We start from the raw sequence: 24,909 nt of genomic DNA, 5'->3' as shown, positions 1-24,909 counted from the left end.
CTGCACTGTCTGTCCCCCGGACAACACATCTGCCCGGCAGCGTTAGTTCAGAAACTGCTACGGGAGGGTGCTTTGCAGAGGTGAGAGAGAGCCCGAAGTGCTGGGCCTGCATGAACCTGATGATGGGGTCCCATTAGCAACGTTCAAGCCACTTACTTAGGTGCACTGAAACTAGGGTTTACTTTCAGGGAGTGGTTAGTCTTTAATAGGATAAGGTGGAATCATAAGGTGGGTATTACGGTACCAGAGTCTGAACCTGCCTGTCGGGGAGCGCATCCGCCCCTGGAGAGGGCAGCTGGGGATGGACCCAGAACAGTGATGCAGTAGAATATGATCTGAAGCATATCCCAAATCAGCGAAGGCCAGGGCTGCCAACCGCAATACACCCTGTCCCGACTGCCTGCATCACGGAGTGCACGCCCCAGTGCCCACCACGACAAGGGGCATCAAGACGCGAACACAGCCAGGAACTCACAGGGATCTCCCCAGTGTGGAGGCGGTCGGCGTTATCCTGTCTGCTTGCCAATCATGGCCCCTCACCAGTGACTAGCAATCCCCTGACAGACCTGCCTCAGAGCTTGTTGGGATGTTTTTGTATGGTGTGCGACCCTGTCACAGGAGTCTTGGGGGTGTGGGAGCCATGGGAATAAACCCAGACAGTCTAGCATCTGCTGTAAGAAAGCTAGGACACACCTGTACCACACAAAGACCCTCTGATGGTATGGACACACCTATAACATGGTGAGCACCTCTGTTGGTATGGGCACGCTTGTAACACGGCAAGCACTTCTCTGTTGGCACGGGCACGCTTGTAACACGGCAAGCACTTCTCTGTTGGCACGGACACGCCTGTGACACGGCAAGCATCCCTGATGCAGCTTTTCCAAAGGTATATATTGGTTCATTCGTTTATATTTTTTCAAGCAAATACCCCCATCTCAGTGGAATGTTCCACAAACAGGCAATTTTAACTTTCTCAGCAGCCAATCAGGATTCCCAAACCATCACCCTCTGTCTACACGAGCCCCCCAAAATGCTCTGAGCACAACAAGCGTGCTTGGACGCTGGCCGGTCTCTAGGAAGGTCACATGACCAGAGACATTACAGAACGTACTCTCCTCTCAAGGCTACTGGAGGACGGTTTTAAGGCTATGTATTATAAGGCGACTTTACTAGCTCACAATCTGCCATGCCTCCCCTTCCCCTTTACACAACGCCAAATCCACAGCCTCCAGAGATGGCTCCGATGAAGGCTGGAGGGCTGAGACACAGGTAGGACTATGGGGGGGGTGGGGAGAGCCACACTTCTATCCTGGGCTTCAGAGAGCATCCCCAGCTGAGATTCAATTATCAAGCGTCCCCTCCAGAATCTCTCACCTTCTATATTTACATCAGAAATTAGTATCTTCTTCTTTAAAAAACAAAAACAACCAAGCAAAGACTGCTCAGTGTTGGAATTATTTCTGTTAAAAACTTCAGCTAGAAAAAAACCCTTGGAAAGTCCACCTTTGTATTTTTCAAGCCACACTTTCTATGTGAGAAAGAGAATACAATTAAATAAATACCAGAGCATTACTTTGCTTTTTCACCCTTGCGCTTTTTCTCCTCTCGCCTTTTCTGATGTACACGTAATTTACAGTTTGAGTCTGACTCCATCAGGGCTCAGAAGAGCCTGGGCAATCATCCAGACAGCTGATTATCCTTTAGAGCCTCCAAACTCTCTGCTACGTCTTCCAGTTCATCCAGCAGCTCACAGAAAGAGGGCCTCTTAAATGCTTCCACCTGAAAGGGGGAGGAGGAACAAGAGGCTGAAGGGAATTTTCTGCTGGGAGGGGACATGGGGAAAATAGGGCTGACTCTCCCAGGGGCTGCAAGCTAGGCTAGTGGGACATCAAAGCTGCAGACCTGACTGGGGTCTCGACCTTGCAAGTCCTCCCATGGTGCACACAGCAAGGAGCAAAGGGGCGCTGTGCTCCAGGGTGAGGGTGCATGGAAGCAACTTTTGGGCACAAGTAAGGAGAGGCACAAGGCACAGCCCTGGACGCTGAGTGGTGGGAAGTCCCGAGACCCTCTGCACCCTGATTTGCAAGGCAGCAGTGTCCAAAAGGAGTAAGGTGTGAGGGTGTCTGAGATGTGGACATCAGCATGACCCTCCCTCCCAGCTATGCTGTCCCCTCTTTGCCTCTTGTCAGAAGTAACTTCTTAGCAGCTTTATCACGTTAACACAGAACCAAGCCCACCTGCTCATCCATTTTGCCTTGAACTTGTTTGCATGATGTGTCGCAGATGCTCTATGGAGAATCAAGCCCCTGGTTACAGCTGACTTTGGCACGGCATTTGCATAGGGGTCTAACAACATCAAGGACACTGAAGCTTAAGACCCTCCTGGTTCTCCGCTCTCCTGCATCTGGTGTTACTCCAGTGTGAGGGGAGACTCTGGCTCTCTCAGGGAAACTCACCCCATATGGCAGCCCTTTGCACCACTAACCCAGTGCAAAGGACCTGCAAAAGGGCCATCAGGCTTTGGAGCCACCGAGCTGGAAAAGCCCTAGGATGTTCCAGGTCTGGGGTCAGGAGAGGTCATGCATGCTGGTAACGCCGTGCCCCTGCCATGGCAGCAGAGGTGCCAGTGAAGCTGCCCAAGGCACTGCACTCACCAGGGCTGAGTGGCTGAATGGGGCCCTAGAGGCACCTGAGCGGGGGATGTGCAAGCTGCCTCTCCTCTGCACGGAGAAGAATAAGGCCAGTCGTGTTTCTCAGACTGGGCCTTGAAACTATTCATGCACAGAAGCCCAGAGCCTCACAGATATTTAGGCACCTAATTCTCATTGAAATCGATGGGAATTAGGTGCCTAGTGCCTTTGACGATTTGGACCAGAATCCAACCCAAAATGTGCAGGGCCAGGGGATTTGAGGGGGAGGTTTTCAAAGCCACAAAGCAGGCAAGTGCCCAGTTCCCATTGCCTTCCAGTGGGAGTCGAGTGTCTGGCCACCCTTTGTGTCTTTGATAAGCTCCCCCTGAATCCCTCCCGACACATCTCATCCTGAGCAGGCCTGGCCATGGCAGGCGTTTTGCATCGTCAAGTTCTTGACTTTCCCTTTGAAGTGCTGCGCAGCACGAGGCCTGCGGGAAGGTCCTCCACCTTGTATGACACAGACCAGCTCTCTGCAAGCCACCTGAATCATCCCCAGCCACTTCTCCTTGTGTCAGCCTTAGAGACGCAGGAGCTGAAGACACGTGAATTGAAGCCAGCTACCAACTCTGATTCACCATTTTGATTCTAGAATAAACTAATGACACATCTTGAGGATTGTTGCTGCAGCTTCTTTTAATTTGTTGCCGTTGAGTTCCAAAGTAATTAGTTGGAATATAGTCACAGAACTCTCTGCTGTCTGCCTGGGTGAGAAACTGCCTTTGTTTCTTCCTCCTTGCGAGTAATGTGGTGAGTTTTTGCCTCATTTCCAGCCTGCCCCGTACGGCCTGGCAACAGAGCTGCTCCAGCCAGCACAGTGAGGCATCTTTGCTATTTCTGTGACATTTTATTTTAAAAACCAGAAGTTATAGGAAAATGAAAAAGCAAAAGATGATGTGGTGTGACCGGTGGGCCCCGGAGAACAAATTTGTAAAGTCAGCAATGCAGGCCGACCACATCCTCTAGGTCCTGTCTCTCCATCTGCATCCTTGCCATTTGTATATCAGACATCTAACCTTTTTTTGCTGTGGGACCAAGTCACCGCACAGAGAAGGGAGGGGATTTTGAGAGAGACTCCTGGGAAAATACATGCCGTTTCCTCCATTACTGCCAGTGCAAAAACCATTTGGTGCAGCGGGGAAGTTTGACAATGACACCCGGATTCAAAACCTGCCCCTGTGTTGCCAGATTCCCTCAAGTTTTCTCATTACTCTGCCATTGTCACACACTGGCTAAGTGTCCTCTTGTAGTGGTTAGTCTACATAGAGGATAAAACCTCCCCTCTGCTGCCAGGTCCCCGAGTCACTCCTTTCCCTCAAGTGGCAGAGGGCTGTGACGAAGGGGAAGGGCTCAGTCCCCACTGGGGTTGAAGGGCAGTTTGAGTTCTCACACACAGCAAGTGAGATGGTAAAACTGAAAGACAGAGAAAGGAAACCGAGGGAGAAACCTACCCGACAGCAACTAGCGGCTAGGTCCAAAACCCGCTTGGGACATTCACTGATCATTCCTTGGAAAGCTGCAACATCAAGGCCATAATCCTGGTGGAGAAGAAAGACAACGAGATTCTGGGTCAATGACAGGCGAGGGGGAGGAGATGGTCTGACTGGGCGGGGCGTGGGCTGTGGGAAAGCGCTTTGCACCGAGGAACGGGATTGTGACGCCTCAGAACAATTGCAAGGCTCAGGATATGGCTCTTTCCAGGTGGCTGGCCAGGTTCCTTACCTGACGGATGTTTTACCCTCCCTCTGGAGGCACTTCCCAGTCCCTGAAGCTCGACCCCACCAGTGGCCACGTAAACCTCAGTGAGAAGCAGGAGACATGGTATGGAAGAGTCGGATCACAAACCAACCCCTATGCCCTTCCTTCGCACCTCGCATCAAAGGATCTCAAAGCACTGATCCATGGATTAAGATTCACAACCCCTCTATCATAGCCATTACGTTAATGGCTAAGCACACACACGTACCAAAGTAACAGGCACTTTAGAAAAACGATCAATTTATTGATAAGTAGCGGAGCCAGGAAAAGACTCAGACTCCCCCAGTTCCTAGCCATGTGCGCTCACCCTTAGGCGACACTGTTCCTCTAGCCTAAATGATTTGAAATGGATTCAGAAATTACAAGGAAGCATGGTCCAGTGGTTAGGACACTAGACCTGGACTCAGGTGACCCAGGTTCAAATCCCTGCTCTGCCCCAAACTTCCTGTGTCACTTGGGGCCAGATTTTCACTTCCCTATCCAGATAGGCTTCTCGTGGGGGTTTTAAATGCTCTTTTAGGTGCCTAATTCCCAAGCAGGCACTTTTGAAAATTCCACTGGGTACCTATCTGCATCTTTAGGCACCGACATACCTTTAAAATCTGGCCCTTAATCTCTGGGTGCCTTAGCTCCCTATCTGTAAATGGAGATGACAGCGCTGCCCTGTTGCGCAGGGGTGAGGACAAATACATTCAAGATTATGAGGTGTTTAGGCACTGTGGTGACGGGGGCCACCATGTCAGCACCTGAGCTGAAGATGAGTAAGTAGCAGCCAGTCAGTGAGCTCCATCCTGGGAGGTGATGAGCACTCACTGTCAACGTGAAATCCAGGCTTTCAGCGGGAGCTCAGCCCTTCGCAGCACCTCACTGTTTCTGTGTCTGTATCATCATCCTCTGAGCCACCACTTTCTGACATAGAAGTCCCTTCCTCTCCTGCACACCGACGGAGAGTTTAGTCTCTCCCCAGTCTCAGGTTATTTTGAGTTCTTTCCTTCCTTCTTTCCCTCCTAAGCAGGGCGGCTCGAGAAAGGGCATTTCCATCCCAGGGGAAGTTCCAACAGCGCCACGTCGGTTTGGACAAAGCCGTTGAAATAGAAAAGAACTTCGTGGAAAGGGAAGTCGCGCCTGAGCATTTCTGACTCGGCGACGTTGAACCGAACCAACGACTGTGCCATTTTAAAAATGGAAACAATATTTCACCCTTTCCGCGCAAAAGGCCGCAGCGTTCCAGTTCAGAACATCGATATGGAACGACTATTTGTGCTTTGAATTGACCGTTCCACTTAAAAGCTTGAAACGTCAATTCAAAACCCTATGTCTGGAAGAGAGGTTTGAGATGAAAACATAGGGAACCAAATTGGCACTTCAGAAAAAATGATTACATTTGATCAAAGCTGATGCTTTTCCCACCGAAAATGTAGGTGGCAACTAAATGACATGTAAACAAAACCCACCACAACAAACTGGTTATTGGAAAACTTTTAACGTGTGTGTGTGTGTGTGTCTAAGAAACCAAAGGCACCCAATCTGTTAACTTCAGCGCATGCAGGATACTCCGGTCAGACCTGAGCTGCAGTAATAACTACCTGCGTTCTGGGAAGCACTTCGGGGTCAGCGGGGATTCTGCCCAGTATTTCACACAGGACTATGCCAAATGAGAACACATCAACCTGCAAGAGGGGGCAGAAACACAGAGTGAGGGGGGGGCTCTAGTGTGTATAGAAGCAAAGGGTCAGAAAGAGGACGGCAGACCGAGCGACCCTGCTTTGAGGTCACCCAAAAGCAAGGGTGTGAACAGGGAAACGTGTAACAAGAGAACAATCCCTTGCCTTTCATTCTCTGCCTGCCTTCACCAAGCTGCTCTGTTCCTTTCAACATACAGCGCAGGGAACTGCAGGAGGTGCTGTCTTTCAGCTGAGACATAAAACAGAGGGACTCACTGCACATGGCCAAACACCCAGTGACACCTCTTTCACAGATTAAGGCCTAAGGGATCATTGTGATCATCTAGTCTGACCTCCTGTATAGACAGGCCATAGAACTGCCTCAAAATAATTCCTAGAGCAGATCTATAAGATAAACACCCAAAACACTGCAAAAGGGAGGGGTGTTAACCCCAGTGTCCTCAGCTAATTCAGATGTGGATAACTGCATATGATATTCTTCTTCCCTTCCTGTCCCTAAAGCTTCGTTCAATGTTGCTGGCACCTTTATAGTGGCAGCCACATTACCACCCCAGAACTGGCTGCATTTCAATGGAGGACAGAACGATCACATTACATAGATGTGTAGTTACCAAACAGCCTGCTCAAGTGTTTTCTTTAACAGAGGCTTCACCAGCTCTTTCTCCAAAGTAAGGAGAACACGTCCCACAAGCAGCCGTAATTGACCCAGGCCAGTCAAGCATCAGAACCTCTTGTCTCCAAAGGAACTTTCCTAGGCAAGCTTGCATGGCTCCCTAACTCATTGGAGAGCTGGAGAGAGCAGAGTTGGGATGAAAGAAGGGAGAGCAATACCCATTATGGGAAGTGGAGCTTTCCTGTCCTCTCCCACCTATCCCAGGGAGAAAGATTCTCCAGCACAGCACTTGTGCCCTCACTCTGAAGGGTCTGACCAGAAACCTCTCCATGCCTGGCGACACTCAGCCAGGCCTCGGACCACACTGGTGTGGAGCTGATCCTGCCAGGGACCCATAAACTCATAACCAAGTCAACATCACAGAGCCACCATCTGGAAGAGAAGCTAACACTACTGATTGTGCGGGAGGCTCTGGAGAGCGACGGGGGGACCTGACCTGGGCCTTGTGGACACACGAGGGGCAGGGAGGCAGAACTGTACCTTCCTGTCGTACGGCTCCCCCCGCAGCATTTCAGGGGCCATCCAGAAGGCAGAGCCCACCAGGGACAGCTTCCTCTCCGGGTTCTTCATGGGCAGCTCCACCACCTCTCTGGCCAGACCGAAATCCGTCACCAAGGCTTCCCGGCCCCGCTGGGTCACGCGAATGAGGCAGTTCTGAAACAAGTCCCCCAGGGCTGCTCGTCTGAGATTCCCACTTATAGAGCACCTGGGCCTTTTTCTCCCCATCCCGCCCACCCCCACCGCCCCTCTTGCAACGCACCCACCTCATGCACTAGACCAGCTTTCGGCTGCGCTGGGGAGGCACAGAGTGCCCATTAGCATCAACGGGGCGGAGGGGACAGAATGTTTTCGGGATGCTCATGCAGGATGGAGCCTTTCGGATGAGCGGTCCCAGCCATAGCTTGCAGCACCATGTACACAGCCCTAGACAGACCTGAACTGACCCTCACCACCCGCAGAGGGGCTGTGCTCGCCCAATGAAAAACTGCACCAAGAGTGTTTTGAGTGACTTGTCCAAGGCTGCACAGCGAGTCGATGGCAGAGCGAGGACTAGGTGGCAGGAGCTCCTGCCTCCCACTTCCTGTACAAACCACTAGCCCAGACTGCCTCTCCTGTCATAATGCTCTTTGTTCAGTGCTTACCCCTTCCGAAGAGACGGGCTCTGATCCCCCACAGCAGGGTATCTTCCTAAAACCAGTTCTGAGTTCCCTGGCAAGGGGTTTCAGAGACAGCCATACCATGGCCAGTATGCTAGGCTCAGGTCCTGTTCTGCTACCCCTCTTTGCACATGGCTTTTGTGTTTCTCTTTATCTTAACCCAGCAGGAAAGGAGCCATTCTGCAGAACATTTCCTGCTGCAGGAGAACAACACGAGTGGGGGCATGTTCTCAACACCCACGTGTCACACCCATGAGCCACGCCCCATCCAGAGCTGCTTGGCCTGTCAACTTCAAAGTGTGTGTGTGTGTCCGTCCGTCCGTCCAGGAGTGACGGGAAACCAGCATGGTTTCCAGAGTTGTAAGGACCTTCCTTGCATCTCCATCCTTCCCCACTCCCCTCACATGGAGCCTTTTCAAAGCACAGAGGACGCTGTGGGATGGAAAAGACGGGTAAAGAAGGAGGTGGATGAAAGGGGTGGAAGAGAATTTATTCAGTGGAAAGAAGCACTTTCTCCAAATCTCTCCTCCCACCCCACACAGGGAAAGGAATTTGCCTAGAATTTGCTGCTTTTAAAAGAAGGACTCATTTTTAGCAGTGACCCTGGGAACATGAGAGGTTTGGGCTGAGATTTTCAAGGCCACCTAAGGGAGATGCAAGTGCAAATCCCTTAAATATTAATGAGAATTAGGCATCTAAATGGAAGCCTTGTTCAGTTTCCGTAAATAGAGGAGACGGTCTAAAATCAGGACAGCTCCCCCCACAACTAAACTTTGTGAGGGGGTTGATAGAATCGGACCTGGTTTGGGTTTTTCAAACTGCACAGTGTGCATACATGTATGTACACACACCCCCCTCATCTTGTGGCAAAGTCCTATCGAATTGGACAGAAAACAAGAACATTTCTATAGGACTTTTTGGACTATGCTACACATTGAGCAGAGAAATAAATCCCTGCTATAGAATGGTTCATGCAACCTCTAGAAAGCAGATCATTTTCTATTAAACCCTATGCCAGTAGGCTTTGGAGAGTAATTCCTATAGAATCCTGTTCAATTTCTACAGAAACCTATTGGTTTCATCTCTGTCAAATTCTGTAGGACGGTCTGGTCAGAGTAAGGCAGGTTTGGAAAAAACAAACAGCTGCTTCAGATGGCTGGATGTCACTATCGAGTGGATTTAATGCCTGCATCCCCTCCCCACCCTCCCATATCCTAGGCTGTCAGCACTGCAGGGAAACGGAGAAATTCCTATCAGGGCCAAACAACTGCAGAGAGACACACATGATGTGCAGTGACATTCTGAAACGTGCACTGGCGTTCTGAGCAGGACCGGGGTGGCTCTGATTTTACAATGAATTAATGCAACATGCAGATACATTTACGGGAAAATATATTTCAATGGATTTTATAGGACATCAGCAAGGAAAGCCACAGGCAGATTGAACCTGTTTGCCAGGCTGTTTCCCACTGGAGTTTGTGTTTTGATGGCTGGTGATTAAGCTGGGCAAACAGCTGTGGGGATAATGAAGCCAACCTAGCATCCTGTATTGATATTCCTCAGCCTTGTAATGCGTGGCTGGCCACATCCATCCATATTTCAAGGTTCCGCTGAGACGCTCGGGGAACATCAATGGAGGAGTCACGACACAGTACCAGCAAACAGATCCCTACGTGCCTAGCTTCGACTGCAAAGGATCATGGGAATTGCTTCAGTAAAAGATCAGTGGACTCTGGTCAGATCCGGGTTCTAGGTCAGACACTCAGCTGGTGTAAATCAGTGTTGCTCCGCTGAAGTCAATGGGAGATCTGATCACTGTCTTGGTGGCATCACTGTGTTTCTATAAAGCTGCCATCCTCCCTCCCCTCCAAGGCAGGGGTCCTCAACCTTTTTCTGTCTGAGGACCCCCTAACATGCTATAAAAAATCCACAGCCTACCTCTGCCACAACAGCTGTTTTTGTGCATATAAAAGCCAGGGCCGGCGTTAGGGGATAGCAAGCAGGGCAATTGCCCGGGGCCCCACGCCACAGGGGATCCCACGAAGCTAAGCTGCTCAGGCTTCACCTTCAGGCCTGTGTGGTGGGGCTCGGGACAGCTGAGCTTTAGCTTTTTGCCCTGAGCCACAGTGAATCTATTGCCAGCCCTGTTTGGCAGACCCCCTGAAACCCGCTCACGGCCCCCGAGGGGGCCTCGAACCCCTAGTTGAGAACTGCTGCTCTAAGGGAACTTGGGCTGATAGGCAAAGCGGATGAATTTGATGGTTCATCCCCAGGCTCACCATTTTGTAAGACCACCTGCAGAGGTGAGAGAGGCTGGCTTGACAGCCCTGGAGAATGGAGCCCTCTATGAGAGGCACTGCGATCCAGTGACTAGAGCCCTGGACTGGGACTCGGTAGAGCTGGATTCTATTCCTGGCTCTGCCATTGGCCAGCTGGGTGACCTTGGGCCAATCATGGCCTCTCCCCATGCCTCAGTTTCCCCACCTGTAAAATGGGGATGATGACACTGACCCTCCTTTGTAAATCATTTTATAGCACTAGATATTATTATTACTGACACACAGGCAGCACCCAGCCCTTGCCAGAGTGTCTGACGATAATGCTGGGAGCTGGCGTCTTCTCTCAAGCCTCTGCCAGGGGCTCTCAAAGCACTTTGCACCCATTAGTCAATGCAGCCAGAGACCCTCCTGCCCCTGAATCCACTTAGCATCATTATCCCCATTCTAGAGAGGAGGAAAGGAACAGAGGGGAAGTGACTCACCCAGGGGGGGAGCAGAGGAATGGGGAACAGACCCCATGTCTGCTGAATCCCACTGCTGTGCTTAGCCACGTGAGAACCGATCTCTCACCCTGACCCACAAGGGCCATCTCTAGGGCCCAGCAGGGAATTCAGCCTGCAGGTCTCTCAGTCTCTGCTCAGCCTCCCAACAAGGGGACCATTAGAGCCAAAGTCATCCTAAGCAAAGCTCCACTGATGTAAATGGATTTATACCAGGGGTGGATTTGGCCCTAACTGGAGGAATCTCCCTGCAGATCAATCTGCCAGGGTTAGAGCCACACGGCCCATAATAATGCAATGGAGAAACAGGCCCCTCGAGCGTCACAATCACCCCACGCAGCCGCAGACAGAAACCATGTCTAATGAGAAGTGTGGATGACGAGCAGAAAAACAGCAAAGGATGGCACAGCCCAGAACTGCTCTCCACGCCCAGTACTGCAGGGGCAAGACAGCTGCAGCACAAGGCAGAGATTCTGTTCCACCAGTTCCCGACACCAGAGGCTTGGTTATTTCGTTGGTGACGGCTGCAATGCGATGCCCCTGTGGAGGTCATCAGCATGGAGCGAAATCAAACCTGGGACCTCTGGATCTGAAAGCACGAGCCCCCACTGCAGGGGTCCCCAAACCTTTTCAGGGTTGTGTCCCCCCGTTACCCTGTCCGCGCCCCTGCCCAGTGGGAGACGTGGCTCAGGGACGCAGACACAGGTAAGGGGATTGCAGCTGGGGCTGGGAGCAGGGCCGGGGCTGGGAGCGGAGCCATGGCCAGGGGCCAAGGCTGGGGGTGGGAGCAGAGCTGCAGCCGGGCCGCGACGAGGGCCAGCAGCCAGACCCACGGCTGGGAGCGACTCCACTCCCGGACCTGCCCCCAGCCTCGGCCCCAGGCCAGGAGTGGAGCTTCGGCCATTGACCAAGGCAGGGGTCAGGAGCGGTGTCACAAGCAGGCTGCAGTGGAGGCTGGCAGCCCAACCCACAGCCAGGTGTGGAGCCATGGGACAGGGACAAGCGCAGGGCCAGGAGCTGCTCCATCTGCTGGAAGAATTAAAAGGCCGGGAATTAGCTCCTTTGGGTGGCAGAGCCAGAGGTGAGCAGACCTGCAGCCCACAGCTCCAGCAGAGCAGAAGGAAGCGTAAGACTCTGATACAGCTGCCCAAAGGGGCCCTCCCTGAGGGAAGGGGGGGACCCACCCCGGAGACAACTAGAGAGGGAAGTACCCTGTGGACCTTGGACAGTGCTAACCCCCTCTTACCTACTGTGGTTTGGGTTTCCCCACTAGGGGAAAGCCTTGGACTAAATTGACCCAGGGGATGTAACGGATGAGAGGAAGAAGCATGGGGAGGACAGCCTTAAGCAGCCTTGGTTGCCAGACTACTGGTAGCCCAAAGGGCCCTGGGTCGGAGTCCGGTGGAGTGGGAGGGGCCAAGCTCCCCTCCCCACAACCCCCTTGGCAGCCAGGAGTTGCAGGCGTGACCAGTAGGCCACGCTCCCCAAGTGGGAACTGTCACAGCTACACATATAAAACAGAAAGAGTTCTGGTGGCAGGGCGAACTAACTCACTGCATCTTGTCCCTCCCTGTTATTGATGGGTCGCTTTTCTTTTCCCTTGCGGAGCTCGTGATTAGAGACAGAACCCTGGGTTTGATTCGCAAGTTGGACAGGGGACATCTCGCAACCATGGCGGGAGAACAAGTGTGGAAATCCCGGCACGTCCATTTCTACCCGAGTTGCTTTTCTGACCATAACCGTGCTTTGAGGAGTCTATTTTTAGCTCTTCCAGGATCTCCTGCCTGGTACGTAACTAATATGCCATAATGACAGGCTGTGTCAAGGAAGCTTTCACAACTCACCCTTGGTGCAGAGGATCAGCACGTGGCCAAGACACCACATAAGTCCCACTTGAGCCCTGTGGGCTCAAGTGGGATTTACGTGGTGCCTCGGCCGTGCGAGTAAGTGGTACACAGGCCCAGCCCTTTGCCCGGGGATGGTGAATGTCAACCTCTGAGCACAGCCCACCTTGGAGTTGAGATCCCGGTGGTAGATGTTCTTGGAGTGCAAGTAGATCATCCCCCTGGTGATGTCTGAAGCCAAGTCCACCTTCTCCTTCCAACTGAGGGTGATCTCCTTGCTGGCTAGGAGCTCTTCCAGGCACCCACCGTTAACGTACTGCAAAAATGAGACAAAACAGGGAGTCTGTGGAGGCCAGGCTCTGCTGGAATGGAGGCTCTGCAAATACGCCTCTGCAAACACTCCGTTCATCTCTGTTTGGGAATTGCTTGATCTCATCAGCCCCTCTCGCGTGATGCGGGTGAGTACTGCAGCAGCGCCCAGTGGCCCCAACCAAGATCAGGACAACAATGTGCTGGGTGCTGTACAACCACTCCCATTAAAAGAGAGTAATTGATTGTGGCAGTATCCGAGAGTTTTCCACCACTAGGACTATTGCAGTTTAAGCAAATCAGGGGGTTTTTGGTTTGAGCATTGGCCTGCTAAACCCAGGGTTGTGAGTTAAATCCTTGAGGGGGCCATTTAGGGATCGGGGCAAAAATTGGGGATTGGTCCTGCTTTGAGCAGGGGGTGGACTAGATGACCTCCTCAGGTCCCTTCCAGCCCTGATATTCGATGATTACTGTACAGTGCAAGATTGCAACAGCACACCGGGAAAGTACTAGCATGAAGCACCAGATTACCCCCGGGAGCCCCAGCACTCCACACCCACTCAAGGGCCTCTCGCTTTGCAGTGCTGTAGGGAACTGCAAAGACACACATGCTGGGCAGGAGCCCTTTTGCCTTTGTCGTTTAACCCTGAGTGAGTGAATTTCAGCGTGGGGCTCGGCGCTCTGACTGGTGCATGGGTGGGGCCATGCAATATTCCCCCTCCAACCTCTGCTGATGCAGCTGGATCATGAGCGACAGCACCTGGGGGCCTTTCCCAAACAGCCTGTCCATAGTGTTTGAGGTCAGTGCTGTCGAATGCTGCAGTGTTTCTACTGCCTTCAGTTTCTTGCTCTACCGGGTCACCTCCCCTCCTTACTCATCTGGCAACGGTCTCCTCTCTGCCCCTCAACATTATCGGTGCAAGAGGCTTCTTCTCTGCAGCTCCTCCTCACTCTCAACTCTTCAGCCCACTCCAAACAGCTCTGGTTTCCCCAGCCTACCCCCTTTCAGCGTCATTTGTGTGAGTCGAGTCTGAGACACTGTTTTCTCTGGAAGACACTATTCAGAGTGTAGGCCTGATCCTGCCCTCTTTAGTCAGACAAGACACCCAATGCTGTAAATGTGAATTCTGTCCGAGAACGCCATGCAGGATTGGGCCCTATCATTGTGTTATAGAAAACGTACTGGCTGCATTTATAGTGCAATTCTGCTGTCTCCTTCCCTGCAGTGAAAGTGCCTTATGCAATCTGTGAGCAACACCACCCGTGTGCCAGGGCAGGACCCAGGATCTCTGGATCTAAAAGTGAGAGTTCCTACTACCAGAACTAAAGACCAGTTCTATTAGCTCAATGGCAGTAGGAGATTCGGGAACATCTCTGTGTGACCCAGCCACTGGAGACAAAGAGCGACCATGTGGGTTACCTGTGCTTTACACATGTTTCCTCTGGAAAGCAAGACTGCAAGAGTTCATCCCCTATGACCCTGACTGCCCTCACAATTAAAAGCAAGAAGCATCCCAGCAACAAGCCTTTACCTCTAGAATTGGGTACAGCTTCTCGTCCTTCACACAGATCCCAAGATACCTACAAGACAGGACAAAAACTCAGGTTTAGGTTTCTTCTCATACAAAGATTCCAACTCTGACTCTTGACTTAAAAACCCAGGCCTGGCACATCTCTCTACCAGGCCCTCTTCCCTAGCCACTGCCTCTCCTATGGCACCACCCACCTGACAATGTTCGGGTGGGAGAGCTTCTGCAGCAAGCTAATCTCACGCACTATCACCTCCTGGTCCACGTCATTCTTGTAGATTTTCACCACCATCACTTTACAGGTCGCACTCTGAGTCACCTGGAGCAATGTGAAAAACGACACAGTGAGATGCATTTTATCCCAGTAACGTACGCCAGCCCCCACAAGGAAAGGAAATCCTTCCCAAGATCACACAAGGCCTGGTGCCCCGCTTGCCTTACACCTTGTGCGACATGAGGGCTAAAATGCTACCACACAGATTATACCCGCTTTGCACAGGTGTAAATTACTACACAAGGCGCAGAGCTGTCAAGTATCCGGTCCAAGCTCCAGAGCACCCAGATCCAGCAGACCCAAACGGGACTACTCTGCACTTAAAGTTAAGCATGTGCTCACAAGCTTTGCTTGATCAGGGCCTACATCACAATGCACCACAGAGTTACTGAATGAACCATGGAATCTGCGCTTCCCACTCTCCGCCACCCTCAGAGATGCATGTTAGCAGGTGGTTCAAGGCAAGGTTACTTTACCACGCACCTCCTCAGTAAATAGCTAGAGAAACTGGTTTCCAGGGCTTCCCACCAGCAGCCATTTCTCAAATTCAGACACAAAAATAGTACATTAACTTACCCTTAAAAGCGTAACAGATAAAATAAGGCATTTTTAGCAGGGACCTCTATTGCCCCCGGTGGTAGAAACAGGGCTTGACTGTGATGAACACAGTTCATTGAGGCTGCTGGACACTGACAGACCCTGTGGTTCTCTGAGGCTCTGTCGGTCCCAGGTTGATAACAGAGACTGTGCTGTCTAGTGTCACTACAAGGGGTCTGCCTAAATCCTGGGCCAGACCCACAAGTCACAGAGTGAACTGCTGACTAGAGCTGGTTGGGAATTTTTTAACAAACTGATTTTTTTCAAGAAATGCTGATTTGTCAAAACTGAAACCGTTCATTCAACAGGGCCAGGTGCCACACATTTACCAACTCAAAAAAATTTGCAGGAAAAAAGTTTCTAAATCATCCAAATGTTTTGTTTTGACATTTTTTAAACAAAGTACCCTGGTTTTCCAGTTCCAGATGACTTTTCATTTCAACATCTAAGCTAATTCTGACCTTTTTAAAGGTTTAATAAAAGAAAAAAAGTCAAAATTGAAACAAAATATTTAAAAATTGTTGAAACAAAATGTTTCAAGTGAACCAAAACAAACAAACCAACAAACCAGTGTTTCAGTTTGCAAATATTTTCAAGCTTGGAACCTTTCATCACAATTCAAGACAAGACAAATTCAGAACTCTCTAGAATATTTGCAGGATGGGAAAACTATTTCTTGCCCAACTCCACCTCTGGCCAACTGTCCCTTTAATGTTTTATTTTTAACCAAGGTAATTGTTAGGTGGAGGAAATCAGCTGGTACAGCCTTGATCCGTCTCTTGACACTTCTGCTGGGGCTATCAGGGTGACCCCAGGCGCGCTGTTTAACTTTCTGCCCTTTTTGTCATTTGTTCAAAGGTCAAAACCGTTTAAACACAGAACGAGCTGGCACCATGACACCATTCAATGCCCCAAAACGTCATGTGTGATACGGCTACCTGCGCAAGCTACCTTACAGATAAGGTTACCTTACCACTCCATAGCAGGTGGACTGAACAAAGAGACTAACGTCAATCCAGTTTGGATTGAGAGAGGAATGCTAATTATAACTAGGGCTGCAAGATAAATAAGTCTTGGGGCAATGTTAACTCTGGTGCTGCTCCCTTCCAAGAATAATGCAATCAAAAACCCAGTGCCCATGACAGGAATAACCCTGCCTCTGTGTTTAAATGGATTGCAAAGAAGTTTTGGATCAGGCATTACCCAACCGTGGGATTTACTAATCTATAACCAAACTTTACAATGTGCATTATTATTACATGCACCGTCATTACAGTATATGGCTAGAGATGCACTGTAAGTACCTAGGACCATGGGGTTCTGGGCTGCCAACACTTCCACATCACCACTGGAAGGTTAGGCTGGGTTTCTGCTAGAGGACCCTGTAAAGCTAGGCACCGCAGGAAGTACCGCACAGCAGGGCCCTCACAGCCCACTGATTGGCTCATCCTGGTGTATAAACCAGGAGCCATCTTGGGGAGCTGTCTGAGCAATGATGCAGACCATCTGCTTGCTTCCACTCCTGATCATGCTTTGCTGCAGACCCTAAACTCTGGCTCCTGACCCCAGCTTGACCCCGACTCTGCTACTTGTCTATAACCTTACCTGGTACCTGACCCTGACTTCCTGGTGTCCTAACCCGGCTCGACCCCGACCCCGCTACTCATCTCCTTACTGCACTTGGTAACTGACCAGTGCACACACACCGCCCTGACATACAGAGTGAATGACATTTTACTCCAGAGGCTGTGGGCTTCCTGAAATCTGTGGCTGTGCAAAAGGCATAGAGAGCATTTAAGAGGTCCACAGCTGCGTGACACCTTCTCGGGGCACCCAGGATTGTGGGTGACCTTGTTTACACCCCTGCCACCCGAGTGAGAGAGTTTACCTTGGCTCCTGGACAACACCCGCCTTTCAGGATTCTTGCCCTCTTCTCAGGACTCTGCCAGCCCTACTCTGCTTTGCAGGTTAACATTAGGTGCACCCCAGTCACTGAACGCTCCAGAAACATCCCCCTGCAGTGTCCAGCCCCTGTCACCGGGACACCCACAGTAATCACCAGATAAGCTGTCCCCAAAGAGACAGTGTACAAAAGCTGGAAGGCTGCAAGTCAGGATCAGGTCCTTTATAACAACACAGGGCTGTAAACTATTTACGGTGAAAACAAACATAAGTTTGTTAACAAAGAACAGAGATCCACTGATTCCAGTGCCTGTGGAATAAGAATAACGGAAAAGGCAATGTTTACAAATAAAACATAAAGATAACCCACTTCCCCAAGCCTAGAACTTCACTCTAGCAAGCTAGTATTATCTAAAGCAATTTCTCACCTAAAACCTTTTCTGCAGAGTTTGCGGGTTTACAGATCTAGATTTTCATGAGTCCCCTACACCCTTCAAGGGGTTTCGTCGGTAATTCGATAACAAGGGGGTTCTTTTTTCTTCTTCTTATAGTCCAGGAACCTTTGAAATATATCCTTTTGAAGTGCACCCCGAGGCAGAACTCTTCTCTCCAGTTGCTGGCTCTCTGGTGTGCTGGCACCAGGCTGCCTTCACATCACCATGTTAGTTTGTTTTTCCCATTTTGCTTCCAAATGTAACTCCCATTGTATTTAGTTCACAATGCTTCGTTTACATGGAGACGGGTATAGCTGCATAGACATACTTCTGTCTGGCAGAAGACCTGTTTGTCCACTCTGCCTTGTTGACTTAAAAGCATAATATCAGTAGGTATAGATAATTCCTCATATAGGGTTAATACATGTATTTTATGATTATATTAATGACCCGGGTGTTACTGGCTTTCACTTAATACCTCACAAGACATTTTCTGGATAAACACTATGAAAGACAGTGTTCGGTGTAATGGGTTTGTCAGGCCTGACAGTACAGCAAACCCTTTGTCAGCTGGCACTGAGGGGTTCTTAGACTCACAAGCTGCAAGTTCTAAAAAGCTTTAAGAAGAGCTACCATATAGTTCTGGGGAGGGTTATTAGCTCATTAGAGTGCTGAGAAACGGCAGCTGAACAGAAACGTGTGGACCCATTATGCAAATTCCACCCTTATTTTCTGTGCAAAACTGACAATGGTGCCAATTATCTTCCATGCCTGTGCAGCACTTCTGGAGACATGCCACAGCACACTCACCCGGGCTTCTGAGCAGCCCCATATTCCTCCTGACCCTCCTCTGTCCTAAACAGATGCATTGTGGTGGCCAAGCTGTTCAAGTCCTCTAGACACACATTACACCACTTCAATCTGATGCAGAATTGCAGAGCAGCCTTTCAAACCTGCTGGCACGGGGTGAGTCACCAGGGACTGGGTTTCTTGCTGTCATAAATATAAAGGGAAGGGTAAACACCTTTAAAATCCCTCCTGGCCAGAGGAAAAACTCTTTCACCTGTAAAGGGTTAAGAAGCTAGGATAACCTCGCTGGCACCTGACCAAAATGACCAATGAGAAGACAAGATACTTTCAAAGCTGGAGGGGGGGGAGAAACAAACGTTCTCTCTGTCTGTGTGATGCTTTTGCCAGGAACAGAAAAGGAATGGAGTCTTAGAACTTAGTAAGTAATCTAGCTAGATATGCCTTAGATTCTGTTTTGTTTAAATGGCTGATAAAATAAGCTGTGCTGAATGGAATGTAGATTCCTGTTTCTGTGTCTTTTTGTAACTTAAGGTTTTGCCTAGAGGGATTCTCTATGTTTTGAATCTGATTACCCTGTGAGGTATTTACCATCCTGATTTTACAGAGGTGATTCTTTTACTTCAATTAAAATTCTTCTTTTAAGAACCTAATTGTTTTTTCATTGTTCTTAAGATCCAAGGGTTTGGGTCTGTGTTCACCTGTGCAAATTGGGGAGGATTTTTATCAAGCCTTCCCCAGGAAAGGGGGTGTAGGGTTTGGGAGGATTTTGGGGGGAAAGACTTTTCCAAGAGGGCTCTTTCCCTGTTATATATTTGTTAGATGCTTGGTGGTGGCAGCAATAAAGTCCAAGGGCAAAAGGTAAAATAGTTTGTACCTTGGAGAAGTTTTAACTTAAGCTGGTAAAAATAAGCTTAGGGGGTTTTCATGCAGGTCCCCACATCTGTACCCTAGAGTTCAAAGTGGGGAAGGAACCTTGACACTTGGTAACATCCTTTATTACACAGATTTTGCTGTTAGGACTGCAACGTAGTGCTTAATAAGCTGGTACCATTTCCACTGTCATTCATTTTTAATTCCTTTGCTCCTCCCCATCTCTCCTTCTCCAAAGCTGAATCAGTGCTGGCACCATAAGGAAGGTAAAGGAGAGCTTGGCACAGCACACCTCACTTCGGTCACACCTGGCTCTTTCCCAGCTGCTTTACTGCTCAATAACATGACTCCTCTTCCCCTTTCCTTCTATCTGCTTCTCCTGTTACACGCAGTATTAGTTTATGCTGAAGTGTAGGAGCTATTGAGGTGGAAATGCAGGAGACAACGACTAGCATGAGACCACCAGACCTGCTTTAGATGTAGACCTAGCCCTGAATCTGAACCCAGGTCCCCGAGACTCAGAAGACTGGGACATCAATAATCCTTTGCCTTTCTATGGGCCCGATCCCAAAGCACATGGGGAGTTGCCTTAACCAGCTTTCAGGGATTCCCCTGACATAAGGGGAATCCCCAGGTGGTATACAGTCAGCATAGGCAGATCTGTGCCAACTGCTCTCCACCACCTGACAGAGGGGACATTCCTAGGTGGATTGAGGGCGTGGCTGGAGCACACAGTGCTCCCCAATCCCCTGCCAGCAGAGCAGTCCCTACCCACCATATCTTACAGCAGCCCTTTGGCTGCTAATTTATGCTGGGGTCCAGTTCTGCCCTGGGTCAGCCTGAGGATCAGAGGGACGGAAAGGTATCTCCAGGGCTTTCCCGCCACTGAACACAAGATGAAAAGTGATAAAGGGGCTTGTGCTGGGCCTAAGTCAGAGGACAGAGAGATTAAGTTTAAACTCTGCTCATCAAAAAAGAGGAGGGAGTTGTGAGGCTTACTTAATTTAAGGTCCGTCGACAAAAGGAGCTGTAGAAGTTCAAAGTCTTATCTCCAATGTATCTAAACACCGGACCAGCAAAAATCCATCCATGGCTTTGCCTTTAACTAGTGTCATCATCATGGAATTTTAAAGTACTCAATAACTATTCATGAATCAATTCACCCTGAGCCTGAATACCACATGTCACAAATGGTGAAACTGAGGCACCCAGCGGGAAAGGGACCTGTTCCAAGGTCACAAAGCGAGTCAAGGTCAGAGCTGGGCACTGAACCCAGATCTCTCAAGTCTGTCTCGTGATGAAATCCAAGTCGAGCCTTTCTCTCTAGCCACCTTGCTTACACAGTTACCTGCTTGTGCGCACAGGTGAGAGATAAATGACAGCAGTACAGATGCTACAGGCAACATTTCAGGGGGGAGGGATAGCTCAGTGGTTTGAGCATTGGCCTGCTAAACCCAGGGTTGTGAGTTCAATCCTTGAGGGGGCCATTTAGGGATTGGGGCAAAAATTGGGGATTGGTCCTGCTTTGAGCAGGGGGTTGGACTTGATGACCTCCTGAGGTCCTTTCCAACCCTGATATTCTATGATTCTATGATTCAGTGCCCACATCAGAAATGTGGGGTTTTTTATGTTGTGAGGTTGCATTCATGTGTGTAAAGCTCTTTGGAGGAGAGCGACCACCAGTAAAGAACTTCAAAGTGTCATCTTCAAGGGTACTTAAAACCAGGAGCAACAAACATGCCACAGTTACAGGACACAACTAGACCTACAAGGAAGACAGGGAATTGGGAATGCAAATAATCCACATGCTTAGTAACCGTAACAACTCGAGTCTCCAATCAAATGTCAAGTCCCACTGTAGGACAATAGCCGAGCCCGTCCTCCTCTGCATTCCGAGTCTCTGAGCCAAACATCTCATTCAACCTTTATTTTTTGATATTTTTGCTTAACAAAAGTTGTTTTATCTTCATTCAAGCTGTGTGTCTCCAACCTGCCTACTGCTGGAATCCCATTCAGCAGCAGGACAGACTGGAAATGTCACACACAATAGAAACAGCAACTGTTACTACAGCAATTTGCTAAAGAAAGGCAGGAGAGAGAGAGAAGAGGCAGTAGGCACTCAGTGGAAGTGGGGATGAGTGATTCTCAACCAAGGCTCTTGTGGGAAGTGGGGAGGGGCATTGCATAGGCTTGAAAAGAGCTACTGTACCATTTGGGCTGGAGATACCCTTTAAAACAAGTCTCAATCTGTCCTCCCTCCCTCTCTCTTTCAACCAGAAATCCACCAAAACTTTATACAGACACTGTGCCCAGATACCACGGTGATGGATGTAAGATAAGTTAGCACCTTGAAAAGTCAACACGCAGTTATACTTCCAATTAACTGCTACATTTTCCACACTTTGAGGGACAGATCCCCCGCTGGTGTAGACCAGCATGCCACCGTTATCTTCAATGGAGCAACGTTGACGTACACCAGCTGAGGATCTGGCCCAAAGTGTCTATATAGGTCAACCCATTGATCTGGTGGTAGCATCTTGCGCTTGCATGGAGAAGATCAGAGGTTGCTGTCTTGTTCCCAGGACTAGCCATTCTATAGACTCCCAAGGAAAAGAGTCACACCAGAATGACTCTGACCAAACTGTTGGACCCATTGGCGATTTGTTTCCATCCAATGTAGGTGTCACGTCCCCATTCACAGGACTATTAGGAGCTGCAGCATGCTGGAAGGCTACTGTAAAATAAAGTGGTAGAGAAGCAAATTTGGCTGGAAGATGGCACTCCGAAAGAAGCAGAGGAAAGGAAACGGCAGCCTCTCCTGGAGTTGAAGGTCTGAGCCCCATTCCCTTAAAGAAACTACACCCCTGCCCTCCCCCGGGGCTGTTCGCATGGGTGCCACAAGGCAATGGATATGGAGGCTAACTAGGCAAAGGGGGGGGGGGATGATCCACCCCCAAACTAAGCATTATTTACACATGATCCACTGTCATGTGCGTGCCACACCCCCTGCACGAGACGCTCCACGCACTTTGTCATGGGAGAAGGTGGACAGGTGATATACGGAACGCAGCACCCAGGAATTGGCACAGAGAGGGGTTTCAACACCCTCCCACTTCAGCTGTGCCTGATGCAGGAAGTGAATTAGAAGCTCCTACGTTCAGAACACAGCAGTAACCCGCTGGTACGTCACTTGGCGTCACCCGCTTGTACCTCACGAGGCATCAAAGACCAGCCTGTGGTGATCTATGGGATTCCTGCCCTGAGGCTGGGAGAGGGAAATAACCCATCCCAATCTGACTGCTCTGTATGACCCACCGGCCCATAACACCACGACAGCTAGCCTAACGCACTGTGACGATGCATCAAGAGACAAGCGCGTGGGCTGGAGCTTCCAAAGGGAGTGGGAGGCTGCTACTTTGGGAAGTGTGTGGGATTTAATTTTAGATTCTTTTTCACTGTGCACTTCGGTTTTGTTTTCAACAGCAAATCTGCACACAGCGTAAATATCTTCCAGACTTGCACAGGCCAGCACACAGTCACAACCCTTATCTCCTCTACGGCTCCCCTTTTATCTGAGGATCTCAGAGCACGTGGCAACAACTGACAAACTAGGCTCCTCCAGGGGGAATCTGAGAAAGAGAGGCAGCGACTCGCCCAGGATCACTCAGTGGCATGACTCCGTGGGTGCTCTGGGGCTGAAACACCCATGGGGAAAAACAAGTGGGTGCTCAGCACCCACCAGCCCAGCTGTTCAGGCAGCAGCCGCTGCTGGTCAGCTGTTCGGGGGAGGGTGGAGAGCAGCGGGCGGGGCCTCAAGCAGGCTGGGAAGAGGTGGGGCAAGGCCTCAAGGAGGGGCAAAGGGGGGCGGGGCAAGGGAGGGGGTGGAGCACTCCTGGGGAAAAAGAAAACTCAGGGCCTATGCCCAGTAAGTCTGTGGCACAGTCAGGGACAGAACTCTTGGCTTCCAGTTCCATGCGTCAGACACAAGACCGTCTTCCCCCTCACCATAAACCACAGCGACCCCTCAGAGCTTCTGTGAAGGGGGAAAATAGGGTCAATGTGGGGGGAGGTTCCTCTCCTCCCCAACTTCAAGCAGTCTCGCAGGGGGAGGTCGGAGGGAGAAAGTCTGGCAAGTAAGACAGCAGAGCAGAGTCCTGCCAAGAAAGACGTTAGGAGGAGGAGTTCTCCGCATGGACACATTTATCCCACACCTGCATGCTGACAGCTGCTCCACGTCCCAGGGCAGCTCCTCTCATGTTATGTCAAGCCACCCGTTGCTTTACCTTGTAAACCTTGGAGAAGAAGCCGCTGCCTATCAGCTCAGCATTGAAGTTTTCCCAGAACTCCAGCTTCCTGACGGCCGTCCGGAGTTTCTGCCAGCGGTCAACATGGTAGTAGGTGTCGGAGGACTCTCCGTAGTACTGCATCGGGCTGGAGGGCTCCGGGGAGATCAGTCCCGTCTCACACATCATGGGGACAGCTGCTGAAACAAATCACACTGCACTATGGAAGTTGAAGCGAGACAAATTCAGACGGCAAACAAAGCGTAATTTTCTAACAGTGAGAGTAATGAACCACCGGAACAATTTACCAAGGGGCCTGGTGGATTCTTTAATCACTGACAATTTTTAAATCAAGATTGGATGGTTTTCTAAAAGATCTGCCCTTGGCATGATTTTAGGGATGTTCTGTGGCCTGTGTTATGCAGGTGACCAGATTAAGATGATCACAATGGTCCCTTCTGGCCTTGAGCTAAGGGGGACAACAGCTGTGGCTAGTACAGGCAAAACAAGAAGCTGCAATGGGTTCAAGCATCACATCCTTTTAGGCTCTCTCCTGAAATGGCTTTTCTCCTCCCAAGTCTTTGCACTTGAGGTGGGAGTGTGGGGAGGAGACTTCCTGTTGTTGTTATTAAAGCCTCATCAGTTCCTGGCTCTGGCTTTTCCTGGAGGAAAACTAATTGCTCCGGCCCAGCACTTGGACGGCAGGTTGCAGGAAGATTGCCACTGGGAGCAGCCTGGAGAGAGCTGAGCAAGTAGGCATCATGCCAACACACAAAGTGCAAAGCCTGAAGTCTCCCCACACTGGGACTCCACTCCCCACCCAGCCAGGGAAATTACAAGGCTCTTCCTTCTCCTGCAATATACAGATCCAAACAGCAGGCAGGCACAGAGCTGGCTCAGGTGAGGGGGAAGGGACACAGCCTGCCTGATGGAATAGTAACCATCTGCTCTACTAAAAAAGGAAAGGAGTACTTGTGGCACCTTAGAGACTAACAAATTTATCTACAGCTCACGAAAGCTTATGCTCAAATAAATTGGTTCGTCTCTAAGGTGCCACAAGTACTTCTGTTCTTTTTGCGAATACAGACTAACACGGCTGCTACTCTGAAACCTGTCATCTGCTCTACTGTAGCACCTTCGAGCTGGGAATCTCCAAGCACTTTCCAAAAGGGGACTAGTGCCTGGGAGCGGGGGAGTGCCCTGGACAGAAGGGTCTGTACAACCAAAACCTCCAGGCGATGCAGGATGGGTAAGCCCAGTGGACTAACTGCCAGTGGATCAGGCTCATGTGTCCTGTCCTGCGTGAACCACA

The 24,909-nt window shown here is 50.2% G+C and overlaps 1 protein-coding gene across 2 annotated transcripts in view; it reads right to left on the bottom strand.

The window, feature by feature from the left end:
- Positions 1–1,491: 1,491 nt before the first annotated feature.
- Positions 1,492–24,909, bottom strand: part of LOC140899116 (dual specificity testis-specific protein kinase 1-like) — a 60,202-nt gene continuing 36,784 nt past the window's right edge. Inside the window, exons 2-9 of one of the 2 annotated variants that reach the window (XM_073313995.1) lie at positions 23,598–23,797; positions 14,625–14,746; positions 14,431–14,479; positions 12,756–12,905; positions 7,290–7,463; positions 6,038–6,121; positions 4,145–4,231; positions 1,492–1,782 (exon numbers count right to left, since the gene is read on the bottom strand). In XM_073313995.1, the coding sequence (XP_073170096.1) occupies positions 1,681–1,782; positions 4,145–4,231; positions 6,038–6,121; positions 7,290–7,463; positions 12,756–12,905; positions 14,431–14,479; positions 14,625–14,746; positions 23,598–23,786 (957 nt within the window). In that variant the 5' untranslated portion in view covers positions 23,787–23,797 and the 3' untranslated portion in view covers positions 1,492–1,680. The remainder of the gene's footprint in view (positions 1,783–4,144; positions 4,232–6,037; positions 6,122–7,289; positions 7,464–12,755; positions 12,906–14,430; positions 14,480–14,624; positions 14,747–23,597; positions 23,798–24,909) is intronic. The other variant, XM_073313994.1, reaches the window with a different exon arrangement.

Source organism: Lepidochelys kempii, chromosome 16 (genome assembly GCF_965140265.1).
Source record: "Lepidochelys kempii isolate rLepKem1 chromosome 16, rLepKem1.hap2, whole genome shotgun sequence".
Lineage (NCBI taxonomy): Eukaryota > Metazoa > Chordata > Testudines > Cheloniidae > Lepidochelys > Lepidochelys kempii.
Note: the sequence above shows the minus strand (reverse complement) of the source record. Positions and strands in the feature narration are given on the sequence as shown.